A 16,458-nucleotide genomic window follows, 5' to 3' on the forward strand; every position below is an offset into this window, starting at 1 on the left:
CAGTCACCATGCAGGATAAATAATGCAATATAATGCAATATTTTAGTAGGTCAACTTCTATAGACACAGTGATACCAATTATTATTTTGTTTTGATTTTTTTTATTTGAAAATGAAAATGTATTTTTTTTAGCATGTAGCATTTCTGTTGGTGAGATCAGCTATTAAAGTATACTCGAGTAAGGTCCAAAATCCATGGGCGTATTGGAATCCGCATGCAGGAGCCCGCAGCGGAATCCGACCCTGCCTGCGGTTGAGGACACTGTGATACCTGTCTGGGTCTTCTATTTTCTGGTTTGCGGATGCATGTGGAAGCGCCGGCTGGCCTGCCGCCGCACATGTGCGGAACTTTTTTTTTTTAACTCCTGCTCTCCCATGGAATCCGTAGCCCATCCACAATTCAATTGCGGATAGGCCGCGACTCGGACGTCTTCCATTGACGTCACTAAAATGGTGCATGCTGCAATTTCTTTTTCAGACCAAAAGGTCCACAAAACCAATCCGCATGCTTTAATTTATGTGCGGACAGCCCATGTTTCCCTATGGGTGGCTTGATTTACAGATCTTCCTCCCGGGTGACCCCCACGGATTCCGCAAATCAAATCTGCCCATGAACATTGGGTCTTACGGAGGAGGCAGTGTGTCATTTGTTTTGGTCAAGGGAAGAACTGGGAATGGTCAAGAGCAGTAAAAAATATCATGATACCATCATTGTCCCTCTTTCCATTTCTATAAAGTTTGGAGGTGCGCCATGCGGGCTTAGACTACATGGGCTGCCCCACACTACCAAAGTATGCCATACAAAGCGCTGACAATCTGGGCTTCCCCAGCATCTCAAGGCCAAACTGCTTCCTCAGAATATCCACCCTTTGCTTGTATGACAGCCTTGCATACTCTTGACGTATGATGGGTCAACCTTTACATTTTTTCGTTGGGATACATTTCCATTCTTGGTGGATAACTTCTCAGAGATGATTCTAACTAGTAATTTGCCCTTTAAACCCAGCATTTTTCCAAACTCCTGGAGGGTGGTGTGCAACTCCCTGCATGTCCACGCTGTTAGTATGCGATGTTAGAGGACATTGCAAGAGGTTACTAGGCTATTACTATGCAAAGAGGATATTACAAGAAAAGAGTACAAGAGAAAACTATAATTTCCAGAATGTCCAGGCTATTATTATCGCTATCCGAGGACATTAGAAGGGGGGTATATAAAACGTAACAGCTACACTTCCCAGCATCACAAATCCTTCAGTCATTTACCATGATGAGTTAAGGACCGAGGCTGCTGTCACACAGCTCATTTTGTACTGCGTTTAGCGTGGCGTTTCAAACGCACATAGAAAGTCCTATTTTTTTCTCCCACATAGTATCAATGTGCGAGAATCCCGATACTGAAAACTAAACCATTGAAATCAATGACTTTGTTTCGGCCCGTTTTGCGGCCATGAAAATCACGGGGAAAAATGCCCATATGTTTAGGCCCTTAACATATTGCCAAAAATATGCCCCAGATGTAAGCAACAATATGACAATTTCAACTGGCAGACAGCTGAGGTTGTGGGGCAGGGTTGCCCACTGCCCAGACATTCCTAGACCGTTCATAAAAACGGGGGACTTTTTTCCAGAGTGCATGAAAATGATTTGATGCATCTGTGAATTTTTTGAGGCTGCTGGTACTCGGTCACGTTATTATATCTGTATGTATCATCATTTTACACTTCACAGTACATGCTGGTATTGAATTCACATCAGTATCTGACCTATAGAGATGTGTCACTGATCATCTTTATCATTCAGTATGGTTTTACTGATGTGTCCTTAAAAAAATGTTGATTGTCTGTGATTTTTGGCTAAACTGAAAAACTTAGGTTGGCAACCCTGGTGTGGGGCTTAACATTTATCGCCTGATATTGCCAACAGAGCAGCAGGGGAGGTTGCTTCTACAGTCAGTTGCCTTACAGCAAGACATTGCACTGAGAAGGAAAAAGACGTAAGTTTCTGATCTCCCAGGATTCCTTTAGTAGAATTCTTTACATATTTCTCAGATACTAAGAGAGGAGTGTGTGGGCCTGTTTTCATATTTTCAGTATATTCTCCTGTACTTGCACTGTTCCTTTGTTGTTTGATCTTCAAGTAAACTTTAATAAAAAGACAATTTGAATAAATACCATATAAAGTTTTTAAGTAACAAAAAGTTAAGAAGGAAAATATTATTCAACAACTGTCTCTGTTTGAAAAGGCAGTTGCTCCTCAGTAATGCCTGTGTCACACGAGCGTATTTGAGCCCAAACATTTTGTGCGAACAGTAAGCAAAAATACAACTCATTGATTTCAATGCATTCATTCAAAGCACTGTTTTGAGTGTGCACTTGCGTCACGGTAAAAAAAATCATGCTTGGAGATGAGCGAGCATACTCGCTAAGGGCAATTACTCGATCGAGCATTGCCCTTAGCAAGTACCTGCCCGCTCGGAAGAAAAGATTTCCCTGTGGGGGAGAGCGGGGAGGAACGGAGGGGAGATCTCTCTCTCCCCCCCGCTACCCCCTGCTCACCGCCGCAACTCACCTGTCACCCGCGCCGGCAGCCGAACCTTTTCTTCCGAGTGGGGAGATACTCGCTATGGACAATGCTCGCTCGAGCAATTGTCCTTAGCGAGTATGCTCGCTCATCTCTAATCATGCTGTATTTTATTGCACATTTGCACAACAAAAGGACACGACTTGAAGTCATTAATGCTATATGACATACATTTACATCATGGCAGCATGGTACTTAACGCAGCAGGTCGTAATCTTATGTCATGTGGATGGCACAGGAGCAGAAGCTGAGCCCGCACCATCCCACAGCAACACCAGAGATTGATAAGATCAATCACCGCTTTATAGATCATGGCATGTAAAGGGTTCACAGAGAGAGCGTCATAGGATATCCTCTATGTAATTGTGGAGGCCCAATGGGCTCTCATGGCAACAGGACACCAGATACTGGCGTCCCGGCTTGCCATTGCCTATGATTGCAATCGTGAGCGATAAGGCGTTGCAGTACAGGAGTCCTGCAATGCATTATCATGGTGATCATAGCTGTTATGGTTCAAGTCCCCTGCAGAGACATAAAAAATTAAAAAGAAATAATAAAATAGTGTAAAAAAGCAAACTTTTTTGTGCACTTTCCCCTATTTGTATAATAAAAAATAAATTAAAAAAAATCCCCAAGATTTGGTATCATCATATTCATAATGACCAGTACAATAAATTGAACACATGGCAAAAATCCTAAAAAAACTAAGAAACAAAGGCAAAATGCTTATTTTGTGCATTTTGCCTCACAAAAAATGCAATAAAAGTGATTTTAAAAATGTATGTACCCCAAAATGGTACCAATACAACTACAGTTTGTCACATAAAAAACATGCCCTTACAGACCTCTGTCCATGGAGAGAAAAACAAATTATTGGATTTTGAATACAGCGATGTAGAAAACATAATAATTTCCAAAAAAGGGTTTTTATTGTGCAAAAGCGGAAAAGCCTAAAAAAAAATTGGTATCGTCGTAATCGTACCAGCTCGCAGAAAAAATGTATCATGTCATTTATGCTGCATGATTAAGGCCTTTTTCACACGGCTGAGAAAATCGTGCTAGATTTGGGCGCTGCACGACACACAAATATTAACCCTATTCTTTTGAATGAGGGATTGTATCCTATCTTGGAGCGTGCTCTCGCATCACATCACCCATTGCTTTTTAATGGGGCCGGCGGCAGCATCACACCACGTTCTACCTACATGCGGTGCCGTGCGATGAGAGGCAGCTCTCGCCGAATGAATGACGGGCGAGAGCTTCCTGTGATTGGCTGAGTACCTCAACCAATCACAATCAGCTCTCTCAGCAGGCGGGGATTTTAAATCCCCGCCTGCTTATAGATCAGCATTACAGAGCAGGGGGCAGCAGGAGAAGACGTGGCTGAGCCCCGGCAGCTGAAGGGAGGTTATGTATTTTTTTTGTTTTTCACACCACTTTTACTGGATTTTCAGGGAAGGGCTTATATTTAAAGCCCTTCCCTGAAATCAATAGACGGGGTGCTGGCAGCAGAATCGTCTACCGCAACTGACACATGAGAGCTGCTGTAGAGAATTGAAGAATTCCTCTGCTGCATCTGTCACAGATGTGGCAGATGTAGCAGCAGGTAAATTCTTTTTACTACCGGGGATAAGGGAAACATCTGCTGCATGCGGCAGATGTGTTCTTCATCCCCTCAGGGGTCACGGCAGCGGCGGACAGTTAAGTTTATTTTTTATTATTTTTTTTTTTACACTAAAATGTTTGTTTTTCAGGGAAGGGCTTATATGTAAAGCCCTTCCCTGAAAAACAATGCAGGGGTACCGACAGACCATTGTTTTCAATGGAGCCGCCGGCAGCAGCTGCGGCCTTATTTAAAACATTGCGTGCATTTACTATGGTGCACGCATGTCCTGTAAAACACGCCTGTAAAGCACGAACATGTGCACACACCATAGGGAATGCATTGGGGCCAATAGACACGTGTTTTTGTGTGCGCTTATGTGCGCTCTTCAGTGATGAGGGGACATTTGTGGAGCAGCTGCTCCAGTGAACAGGCAAAGTTTCATGCGCAAATTTTGCCCGTTCACGCGCTCTCCACATAAGCGAGGAGCGCATTTTTTTCGTGCACATAGGTGCACAAAAAAACACACTCTTGTGAAAAAGGCCTAAGGGTGCCTGTGCATGTAGATGTGACGTTTCTTTAGCACAAGCCACACACTCAAAAATTGAATTTTTAGAACACAGCATTTGGCTCCAAAACTGTGTATAGTCCTTGCATGCGCGACACACTACCCCTATCTGTATAGGTACATAATCAGTCAACCAATCAACCAAATGTCATTAATAATTAGGTCCAGTTAGCGTACCTGTACATTTAACAGTTTATGCGTTTTAGAGGTTTTACCATGAATTGCCAAAATTTTGCAATGCAGTTTTTGGCTGCATAACTTCTTTAGGGGACGCCCCGTGTAATCATGAGCTTCAACTGTAAAAGCCATGAGACTGAAAAGCACATCAGAAAGTTGCTGCAATGTGCAGTAGAAATTTGTGCATTTTTGCTTTCTAGATCTCTGGCACATGACAAAAACATTTACTTCAGTGGGCACCCTAAGGGCTTAAACAAATGAGCGTGATACCCAATACACTCACTCCTGCGCATTTTTTTAAATTTAAAAGGCTAATTAACCTAACGTGATGCCTGTGATTGCAGGTATGCATTGTGTTTGCACGTCTATAAATCATTCAGAAATAATGAGAACATTTTAGGAAATGCAGACCTCACTTACCTCAGATCAGGTCAGCATTCATTATTCTACCATTAGAAAATGATGGGTTAAAATAGTAGCCTTTAGAGTGTTACATAGTGAAAACTATGATGACCCACAAGCATTCTGTAATACAATTGTAGAGTCAAAAATGGAACATTTTGGAAGATCCCATTATATTTTTGGCATCGCTAATACAGCATCCAGATCAAGAATATTATATCACCCTTCCAATATAGCAGTGATAGTGTGATCATGTAATTGACAGAGCCATGAAGTATGCTCTCTGAATGAAAATGTTTGATGATGAGTCCATAATCGACGATCTGAAGCTCGGTGTTATTGTATCTTGACGCCACCAGGAAGTACTGCTGGAGACAACAGTGACAGCCTGGTGACGCCCCCGGTACCTGATTGGCTGCTGAAAATGCTCCCCTACAGGTCCTGGCAGGCCACTATAATTCTTCCGTTCCTGCTCCCTCTGCACAGTTCTCCTCCCCGCTGCAGCTCTCCCTCTCCCAGACTCCCCGGGCCAGCGGAGATTGAAGCTCCCCACTGCTGCAAGTGTAGCACGTCCTGGCAGCCCACTATACTTCTACAGTCCCTGCTCCTGGCCCACAGTTGTCCTCCCCACTGCTGCTGTCACTGCCATGGCTCCCTGTGGCGGCCGAGATTTATGCTCCCCTCTGCTGCAGCTGTAACTGTAGCAGGCTCCCCGGCCGTAAGGCTTGCTCACCAGTGCGGCTGTGTGTTCCCCGGCCATTTGCCGCTGCTCCCCGCTGTGCATCTCCCTTCTCTCCCTAGTGCCGGTGGCAGGACGTGCACTGTATAGAGCGGTAGTGGCAGCAGAAGAGTGCAGTCCAGCACTTCCCCACTGCTGCCTCTGATACCCGCTCTACGTCTCCTTTCAGTCCGCAGCTAACGCTTGCCATGGGGAGATGGAAGGGGGGCGGCAGCGACAGGGAGACAGATTGCTGCATCTGCTGGAGACATATTTGTCTGGCCTGGAGGGTAATGTAATCCTAAATGGAGAATAATCCCTAACCCTCCAGCCCTGGCTAAAACCTCTACATAGTGGGCTGCTAGGACCTTATAGAACTGACCCAATCGGGAGCTAGGGGTGTGACAGGGGCATTCCTGCATCCAAACCCTGTCAAACCCCTAACGTCTGGTGGCATCAAGATACAATAATACCCTGAAGCTCAAGTGCGTTTTGGTTTTGCAGCAATCTAAATTACAAGAGCAAGTGAATGGCTTTCTCTCTGTCCTATTATATTGTTATCATGTTACTTTATAATTATGTACTACATGTAATATTGTATAGGGGTCTAGGGTCCATGAAATACTAGTACTGTTACACTTATTGTAAATAGACAGGTGAATGAAGTTATACAATGGACATCAGCTGTGGTTTGGAGTACTTCACTTGAGGTCACCAATAAATGATGTAAGTGAATTGTCCAAGCAATAGTAAAATACACCGGTCTCTTGTAAATGATGGGAATATTCTCTCCTGAGGATTGTAAAGCAATGCCTCCAGTGATTGCTTACTAGATATTTATATCATACTGTAACAATCACTGCTATCAAGATTCATGTTTTGCATGATGTCTCATGAGATCCTGTCTCCTGACTACAATTTATAATGAGCTTTGTTTCGATGTCTAGGACAGCCTAATTACAAGGACTGACACTCAGAGGCATTGCTTGGGGCTTAAAAGATCAGGGGCACAGGCCCCAACAAATATGTATTGAAATCCCCTCACCCAGGCCAAATACAAAGTATACAGCACTACAGAACATACAAAGCTGATCAGAAGGCAAAATGCAGTGTTAGGCCTTAGTCACATGGGCGTTTTTTCCCGCGATTTTTGCGGATCGCATGACGGATGCTCATCCGCAAATCGCGTGACCGGGCTGAAAAATCGCCCGAAAAAACTGCTCCTAGCCGCGTTTCAATAGAAACGGGCCGGAGCTGTCCAGCGCATTGAAATTCAATGGAGCAGGCAATACAGCCGGCTCCATTGAAAGCAATGGGCTGCAGGCGATCTCACGATGAATTTTCGGGAAGGGCTTAAAAATATAAGCCCTTCCCGGAAATTATTCCAGAAATGTGTAAAAACAAAAAATATATATATACTCACCTGGTCCCAGCAGACGGAGTTCAGCTGCGGCCGCCGGCAGTTCTCATGAACTGCTCTGAGCAGTATTCAGCAGCCGGGGATTTAAAATCCCCGCCTGCTGAATGAGCTGCCTCTGATTGGTCACAGCCTCACCAATCAGAGGCAGCTCTCACTTACCCATTCATGAATTCATGAATGGGTGAGTGAGTGCTGCCTCTGATTGGCTCAGCACAGGGACCAATCAGGGGCAGCTCTCAGCTGTCATTCAGCTGAGGAGGGCTTTGTGGATGAAGGTAGCGAGTTTAAATTGAATTCTGTATTTAACAGGCAGCCAGTGCAGTGACTGGCACAGGGCAGAGGCTTCCGAGTAGCGGCTAGACAGGAAGATGAGCCTGGCTGCCGCATTCAGGATGAATTGGAGAGGGTAGAGTCTGGTGCAGGGGAGGACAATCAGCAACGAGTTGCAATAATAAAGCCGGGAGTGGATGAGGGCAACAGTAAGCATTTTTAGCGTGTCCACAGTGAGAAAAGAGCGGATTCTTGCGATGTTCTTGAGGTGCAGCTGACATGTTCGGGCCAGAGATTGGATGTAGGGGGTAAAAGAGAGATCAGAGTCAAATATGACCCCAAGGCAGCGGGCATGTTGTCTAGGAGTTATAGTGGCGCCACACACTGAGATGGAGATGTCAGGATGAGGTCGGTCAGTGGAGGGTGGAAATACCAGCAAGTCAGTTTTAGAGAGGTTTAGTTTTAGGTAGAGAGAGGACATGGTGTTAGAGACAGCGGGCAGACAGTCAGTGATGTTTTGGAGGAAAGGTGCAGAGATGTCACAGGCAGAGGTGTATAGCTGGGTGTCGTCAGCATACAGGTGGTATTGGAGGCCAAATCTCCTGATGGTTTGTCCAATAGGGGCTGTGTAGATAGAGAAAAGAAGGGGGCCGAGGACCGAGCCCTGGGGGACCCCAACAGCAAGAGGAAGAGGAGGGGAGGTAGAGCCAGCAAAGGAGACACTGAAAGAGCGGTCAGATAGGTAGGAGGAGAACCAGGAGAGAGCAGTGTCCTTTAGGCCAATGAAGCGAAGCATACTGAGGAGGAGTTTGTGGTCAACAGTGTCAAATGCTGCGGAAAGGTCGAGGAGAATCAGTAGGGAGTAATCGCCCCTCGATTTGGCTGTCAGTAGGTCATTAGATACCCTTGTAAGGGCAGTTTCTGTTGAGTGTTGAGGTCGGAAGCCAGACTGTAGGGGGTCTAGGAGAGAGTTCTCTGATAGATAGCTTACAAGGCGGGAGTAAACCAGGTGTTCTAGTAGTTTGAAGATGAAGGGGAGGTTTGAGATGGGTCGGTAGCTGGCAGCATCGGCCGTGTCCAGAGTCGGCTTCTTTAGCAGTGGGGATATGATGGTGTGTTTGAAAGAAGAGGGAAAGATGCCAGAGGTCAGAGAGAGGTTGAATATAGTGGTGAGATGGGAGATGACCTCTGGGGAGAGGGATCGGAGGAGGTATGAGGGGAGGGGGTCACTAGCGCAGGTGGTGGGGCGAGCAGAGAAGAGCAATTTGGAGATATGATTCTTCCCTATAGTCCCCGTCACTAGTAATAGTGTTCTCCCATAGTGTTTCCAATAGTAGTAATGCTCTCCAGAGTACTCATTATTAATGAAGCCTGCACAGTAATGATATTCCCCCAAAGGGCCCTATTAGTAATAGTGCTGTCCAGTAGTGCACCAAGTCCAAATCCAAGGATAAAAAAGAAATCCAATACTCATTTAGCCTCATCTATCCTGTGGCCTGAGCTGATTTTAGAACAATGCAGGCGAGCATGATGATGTCATTGTGCTGCCTATGCTTTAGATCCATTCTCTCCTAAGCTACAGGCCTAAAGTCGCCTGTGGCTTAGGAGGTTGAATGGCAGAGCAAGAAGCCATAGGCTCCCATGACCCACTGTAGTATTCAACTGTAGGCACATCCTGAGAATAGGGGTACAATTTATTGTGGCACTCACCTATAGATTTGGGACACTGGTAAAAAATCCAGGTCATATACTCTGGATGTCTGATGTTAGAAACTGCTGACTCACCATGTGGAGATTCAGCAAAAAATAGGGTGAATTTAAAGGGAACATGAGAAAAGAATTCAAAAGTATACTTTTAATATTCACCCAGCTCTCTATTCCCATGCTGTCACCCCTGAGAGAAGGTATGCGGACAATGCAACGGACTCTCTACGGGCTGTGTATTCAGTCCTATTATTCTCTATGCGAGTGTGCACACACAGCCTGCCAACATGAATCTACTGCACTGTCCAAGAGCTAACTTTAAGAGGTAACAGTGCGGAAATGGGGAGCTGGACGTGTATAAAAAGTACATTCCCTGACTTATCGAGACCTAGCCTATGAGCATCATAACTTAGTTTATGGTATTCATAGGTGATTGCATGTTCCCTTGAAGACAATGCTATCTCAGAAAAACGGCTATCCTTCAAAAAGTAGAAAATGGTTTATTCATTGCTTGTTATATGTGGCATCTTCTGTCTGCTTTAATAAATACTTGGATTCCACATAAAATAACAATTTTGTGATCTTTTCTTCTATATACTTTGAATGTTGTGCTGTTCCTCTGTTATTCCTTATATAAATGGATGAACTCATGTACCTTTTCATGAGGCATGTACCTACAGATTCTGATCCTGCCAGCAGTAATTGGACAGACTCAGATTTCACAAGGGGAATGGTAATGCCCTGCTGTCAATTTTTCATAATATCCATGAGGCATAAAAGAGGAAAGCACGGAGGTTTAACAAAAGCGTTGAGCACATAAATCCCAAAATGCAGAAGGAGGTCAAGACAACGCACAAGATTTACACATTCACCAAATGGTTCATACTCGACTGACGATTCTATGAAGGAATCTACTAACACTTTACCTTTTATAGATCGAACCATTTCAACGAAAAAGAAGGACGCCATTGATTCAACCAGCAGCGAGGAGGAGTTAAACATAGGGAGGACGAGCAAAAGAGAAATCCAATATGGCGACAAGGTCTACATGCAGACCACCTCCAGCACAAACCTAGTGGTAAATATTTCATCTAGACAATTATCTCCTATTGAATTGCATGCATTATCCAAAGGGCCTTCATTTTGCCCTATTAATACCACTAATTGGTTTCAGCTTGACCTGGACTTAAAACGTGTTTTTAGAAACCGGAAATTGAAATTTATGTTTTTCAGCTGTTCCTCAGAGTTGTGGCCCTGTGACACAGCCCGATACCCAAAGTGGATTTTCACTGACAGGTACTGGACTGTGTAATAAGAGCAATTTTCTGCCAAGTAATACGAATCATTGTATTGAAACTTACACCACATTTGTCGAAAGGGATATGCAAAAATTAAAGGCTTCTTATACGGGTTCTAACACCAATAATCTTATCAGAGCTGAAAGTATGGCCATTAAATCGTTATCTGACGATAGAAGCATCGTAATAAAACCAGCCGATAAGGGTGGAGCAATTGTGGTGAATAATTTGGTAAAATACTATGGTGAAATTACAAGGCAGCTTAATGACACCAATATTTACGAGAGACTATTTTCTAATCCTACTCTCAGATTTCAAACACAGATGAGAATATTATTTAACGTTGCTCTCCTGGCTGGCACGATTGATGCCGGTTTAGTCAATTGACTTGATATTGAACACCGAAGAGTACCTACTCTTTATACTTGACCCAAGATACACAAGGATTCGACTAACCCCCCAGGTAGAGCCATAGTCTCTGTCTGTGGGTCACTATTCAGTAACTCTTCCAAATTCCTAAGACCTTTCGCCACAAGTGCTCATTCCTATATTCAGGATACAGGTTATTTTCTTACTTAATTAAGTAGTTGTGAGTGTTCCAATTGAACCTCTCTTAGCGTTTCGTTACAATTCCTTGATGTAACTGTTTCAATTGATTCTGACCATATGGTAGCTGATCTTTTTACTAAATCTACATATCGTAATGGTATTTTACATTTTAACAGTAGCCATCCACATAATATGGTTAATTCACTCCTCTGGAGTCAGCTTCTTCAAGTTAGGAGAATTAATGACGATATACTTGTTGATGGGAGGTTGGATGAAATGGGGAAGAAATTTATCTCTAAAGGCTATCCAGTGACACTACTTATAAGTTTGATTATTGAAGCCAAAGAGAGAAGGAGGTCTGACCTTATGACCCCTAAGGTGAAACAGAGACCATTCAGTAGAATACCATTTACTTCCACGTATAATCCATGTGGTCACATCTCTAATATTATTAACAAACACTGGTCCATTCTCTCTAGAGGATGTGAAAATATCTCTGAATTTCAGAGTAAACCCCTTATGTCATATAGGAGAGGTCCCAACTGACGTGACAAGTTAGTTACTCCACTTTATTGTATAGTCTCAACACCCTCAAACACTCAAACAATTCTGGCGCCATTGAAATACGGTAGTTTCTCCTGCTTCAACTGTGCAGGTTATCATAATTTAATCAAGGGTGATACATTTTATCACCCACAGACAAGTAAACGATATGAAATTAGAGGGAGGTTCTCTTGTAGATCCCCTTTCGTGATCTATTTAATAACATGTCCCTGTGGTTTGGCATATGTGGGGGAAACCACAATGGAGGTACGCACAAGAATGACGAAACACAAAAGCACAATTAGAACGGGCAACACTGAACTCCCTATTTCCAAACCTTTTAGCCAGCAAGAGCATAGTATTAGCCAGTTTCGTGTCATAGATCATGTCCCACCCCTCCCTAGAGGTGGGACATGGATGGTTATTAAAAAAAAAAAGAACTCATGTGGATTCATAACCTAAATACATTGACTGTATATGGCCTTAATTTGGATTATTATTACATGCCCTTTATTTACGCCTGATCTCTATTTTGTCCTTGTTCGGTATATGTTTTGTTTTTAAGTAACCTGTTTTATTGCATATTTATATTATTTTTGCTTTTTTTCTAGAATGTCCTGCACCCTTGGTGCTCCCCTGTCTTACCATGCTGCTGCCATCTGCTTATCCTGCATTATCCCATTATAGATTTAAAAAAATTAACAAATATTTTTATGAATAAAATTCATTTTTGTGTATCAAAAAACATTAAATTTTTTCAACATTCTATATTTGTGGTGCTTCCATCATGCATTATATTAATTATGCTGCTATCAAATTATTAACTTAGAACTGGAGTTATTCAGTGTATACATTGAGCTTATTTGTTCTTTGACAGAGCTAATATTGTATTTGTGAGCTGTGACATCATGTTCCTATACTCTAGAGACAAACAGTTGCCACCTAAGGCTCATTTAGACCCAATTATTCTTGCTCAAAGACGTCTTTTGAGCGATAACCGTTGCGTGTAAATGCAAGGACATCATGCAGTTTTCGTGCACGAGTCATTCCTCGCTCAATTTTAGCTTTCTTGAATTGAGCAATGAACTCTTATTAGTGGTGCAGGCTGTTATCACAGTTGGCAGCGCTGCTAAGATTTTTTCAGCTTGCGTCCCGCTGGTAGTTCACAGCAGGACGCGAGCTGTAATCGCGGAGAACAATACAGCTGTTTGCTTATGCAAAGCAGCTGTATTGTTCGCCAAGTTATAGCTCTGCCTGCATAGCTCTTAAGTAGCTACTTAGCTACTATAGACTATGCAAAGATGATCGCTCAAAACTGTCACTTAAACTGTCGTTTGAGCGACTTTTGAGCGATCATTTGTCAGTGTAAATGGGGTCTTAGTGTTCTCTTCTAAGTGCATTTATATTTCAGAACTGGCTCTTTTGTTGTAGTGGTTGCCAAAATTATCTTTACGCCATATATTACAAAAAGATGCATTAGTTTATCGCTGTGGTTACCTTGATGACTGGCCTGAGCTAGCCACATGTCATTCTCTATAGGTGATAATGCATGTGCTCTAGTGTTCCCAGGGATTATTCCCTGGACATATTGTGGGACTTGCTTGATTCTGCACACGGGATGCGTCCTGTGTCTCCATACCGTCATGCCGCACTGCGTCATTGGGATGCAGCGGCATGACGGCATGGAGACACAGGACGCATCCCTCTATCCTGAACACTAGATTGGTATCTATAGCATTCTTTACATGTCACAAGTGATGCGTATTTGGGTCTAATTACTGAGGAGGGTGTGGATAGCATTCTGTGATTGGTTAACTATTACTTGCATGTCACTATATATATGGAGGTTGATACATACTGCTTTCTATGCTTGAAAAAGGCCAGTTTGTTGACCAAAATGTACATTTTACATTTTGGAATGAATAAAACCTTGTTTTTTTTATAAAGAACTAACCATCTATGCTGCCGCAGCCTCTTTCTGCATTTTGGATTAGTCTATGGGATCTGGGTTCTGATCTCTTATAGTGGCTTTGCATCATGATTCCCCTTTGCTATTTCTCACTGGACTTTGTATGCTGCTGGTAACTGCATATTTCTTGGATTGAACACATAAAGCTCATCGTAGGTATACCTTGACAGGTACCATTAATAGGGAAATAAAGCTTTATTGGAATCTGTTAATGTTCTAAAGCAGTTATGTAATACACGGGTATCCAATAAAACAACTTAAAATGCTAGTTCTGAAAGGTTGACATGTATTCTTTCTTTCCCATAATGCCCTCTTTACTGCAACAATCTAGACAGATTTATAAGATGCTTTCAGAGTATCCACAATGTATAAAGGCATTGAAACATGTCACTGTTAAATGAATCTGATAACAATTCCGTTACAAATGCTGCACTTTTCAGTGCTCAGCAAGAAGAAGAATATTGATTGTGCTCTATGAACGTCATTGGATGGCTCAGAAGTGTCAGTGGTTAAACAGCAAATCACACTAAAGTTCTGTCTCTCGAATCTGCTTGAGGTCACAGAGCAGGAGGGGCAATATGAATTTAAAAGCACCATGTGCGGGGCATTGGAGTCATTACCGGATAGACCCAAGGACTGAGCTAAGGTCAGCAAGAAGCACTGCTAAACTTTCAGCACCATGAACAGTTCTTCAATACTCTTCAGGCTCCTGTGTGCCAGCATCCTCCTCTCCTGCCTCTGCCATGGACAGTCTTCCAGAGAAACATCTGTAGAAGATTTTGATGTAAAAAAAAGTCCTTCATCTTCTGAGAAAGAACTGGTTTGTTATTCTTTATGGCTAGATCTTGTATTCTTATGTTAATATCAACAGTGTCACTTTACTTGGAAGGTCTTTTGAAACACTTCAAGGCTTCCTAATTTAGATTAAGCTGTCATTGATTAAATGTATTGTGACTACTAATTACACTTTCATAGCTCTTTTGTTAAGGTTGTGTTCTTATAGTTGTAAATGTGTTATTGCAGGTAGAAGCAATGGAAGAATTATTGGGGAAATTTCAGGATAGGTATCCCGCTTACCAAAAGAGAGCACAGATTCCTTTGGTGAGAACTATATGCTTTATTACTCATTGTAGTAATTTGTGTTGTATTACTTTATATTAATATGTACTTAAATAAGTTTGTCATCCTGAGAATTCTATATAACGCTATGGAGAGCAGGTTAGGACCTGTAGTTCTATTATACTTTGTCAGACATGCATTCTAGAAGTCATGTTGTATGTATTGCATAAACATAAATCCTAAGTAATATTTAGTAAATACAACATAGTTTAATGTTTCATTTATGCATAGGTTAAAATGATTTGAGAGGATCATTGAAAGTACAGAATAAAGTAATTTAACATTTAGGCTTGGTGGATTTATAAACTCTGATGGTAGTAGCATAGCTAGTGCTAAGATGCCATCACTTAATGCGCTGGCTATATCATAATAAAGTATCTCTTCTATGCTGTCTCTTTATCCCTCTGCTCAGTGTGATATTGGAGAGAGATGTGCAGTGAAGCAAGGTCCCCGAATTGGCAAGCTGTGTGATTGCTCCCGTGGATCATCTTGTAACTCTTTCCTCTTGAAGTGCATATGAAGAAGACAAGTACCCATTGCAGCCTTTGTATTTCCTGACAGCATATCAAGTAGCGGTTGTCTTCAACAGATCAGCAGCTCCATTGCCTGTCTACATAGAACAACTCATTTTGTTTATAACGGATGCGTACATCATAATTGTACAGCAGAGATCTGATTAACCACAAGTTTCCTAGAGATTACCAGAGGCAAGATAGTTCCAGTTATCTCATTTTCTTCTTATGTCATTGATTGATAAATGTGTCATTGCACTTTATAGTGATATTGTTTATTTTAGGCTGTAAATGTTACTTGTCAATTGGTTTGATATATTTATTCTTCACTATTAGTTCTAATTTGGCAATCTTTTATGTATTCCATGATGTATTTCTATTAAAACACACAATAAACATACACAGTAAACTCGCCTGCCTTAAATGTTTTATGATATTGCAACTAGAATATTCATGCTTGTAGTTATCTACAGGGTAATAACACTAAAGAAAGCTTTGCCTTCACTTTAAAATGTCTGTATTGTGAATCTTTGTGCCAGTATATTCCAAATAGTAATTTATCCTATTACTCTCAGTAGTTATCATTGACAGAACACCCTGTTTAGATGGAACATATAAATGGATAGTTCATAGTTGCATATGGCACAGTCAGATTTAAATGTACTTTCCAGTATGTGACATAGAGGCATATTAAATAATAACAAGTAAATAAAAAGTAAAACTATTATTAGAACATTATGTTGTATCACCACTGCAATATATGACTTATTATGATATATCACAAACAACTTAAAAATGGATCCAACTGCCCAAGGCATTCACTCATTGGCTTTTTATTGAATACTATATGATCCAGTTGTCTATGTAGTTTATTACAGGCTTTGTTGAAGATAGGCTTATTAATTTTACTCTGTTTGCGTATGCTCTTCTGTAACTTTAGACACTTTAGCTATGCTTTAAATACATATTCTATTGTATGTAATAAATACACATTTTAATCTGTTTAATATAAACTAACTGGAACATA

General features: G+C 41.9%; 1 protein-coding gene across 2 annotated transcripts in view; it reads left to right on the forward strand.

The window, feature by feature from the left end:
- The window catches only part of LOC136610766 (cocaine- and amphetamine-regulated transcript protein-like), a 57,284-nt gene extending 41,513 nt beyond the window's left edge, over positions 1 to 15,771 (forward strand). Inside the window, exons 2-4 of one of the 2 annotated variants that reach the window (XM_066589975.1) lie at positions 10,377 to 10,519; positions 14,824 to 14,901; positions 15,332 to 15,771. In XM_066589975.1, coding sequence (XP_066446072.1) covers positions 10,377 to 10,519; positions 14,824 to 14,901; positions 15,332 to 15,439 — 329 coding nt within the window. In that variant the 3' untranslated portion in view covers positions 15,440 to 15,771. Of the gene's footprint in view, positions 1 to 10,376; positions 10,520 to 14,479; positions 14,621 to 14,823; positions 14,902 to 15,331 lie in introns of those variants that run through there. The other variant, XM_066589976.1, reaches the window with a different exon arrangement.
- Positions 15,772 to 16,458: the final 687 nt, after the last annotated feature.

This window comes from Eleutherodactylus coqui, chromosome 2, assembly GCF_035609145.1.
Source record: "Eleutherodactylus coqui strain aEleCoq1 chromosome 2, aEleCoq1.hap1, whole genome shotgun sequence".
NCBI classification, from domain to species: domain Eukaryota; kingdom Metazoa; phylum Chordata; class Amphibia; order Anura; family Eleutherodactylidae; genus Eleutherodactylus; species Eleutherodactylus coqui.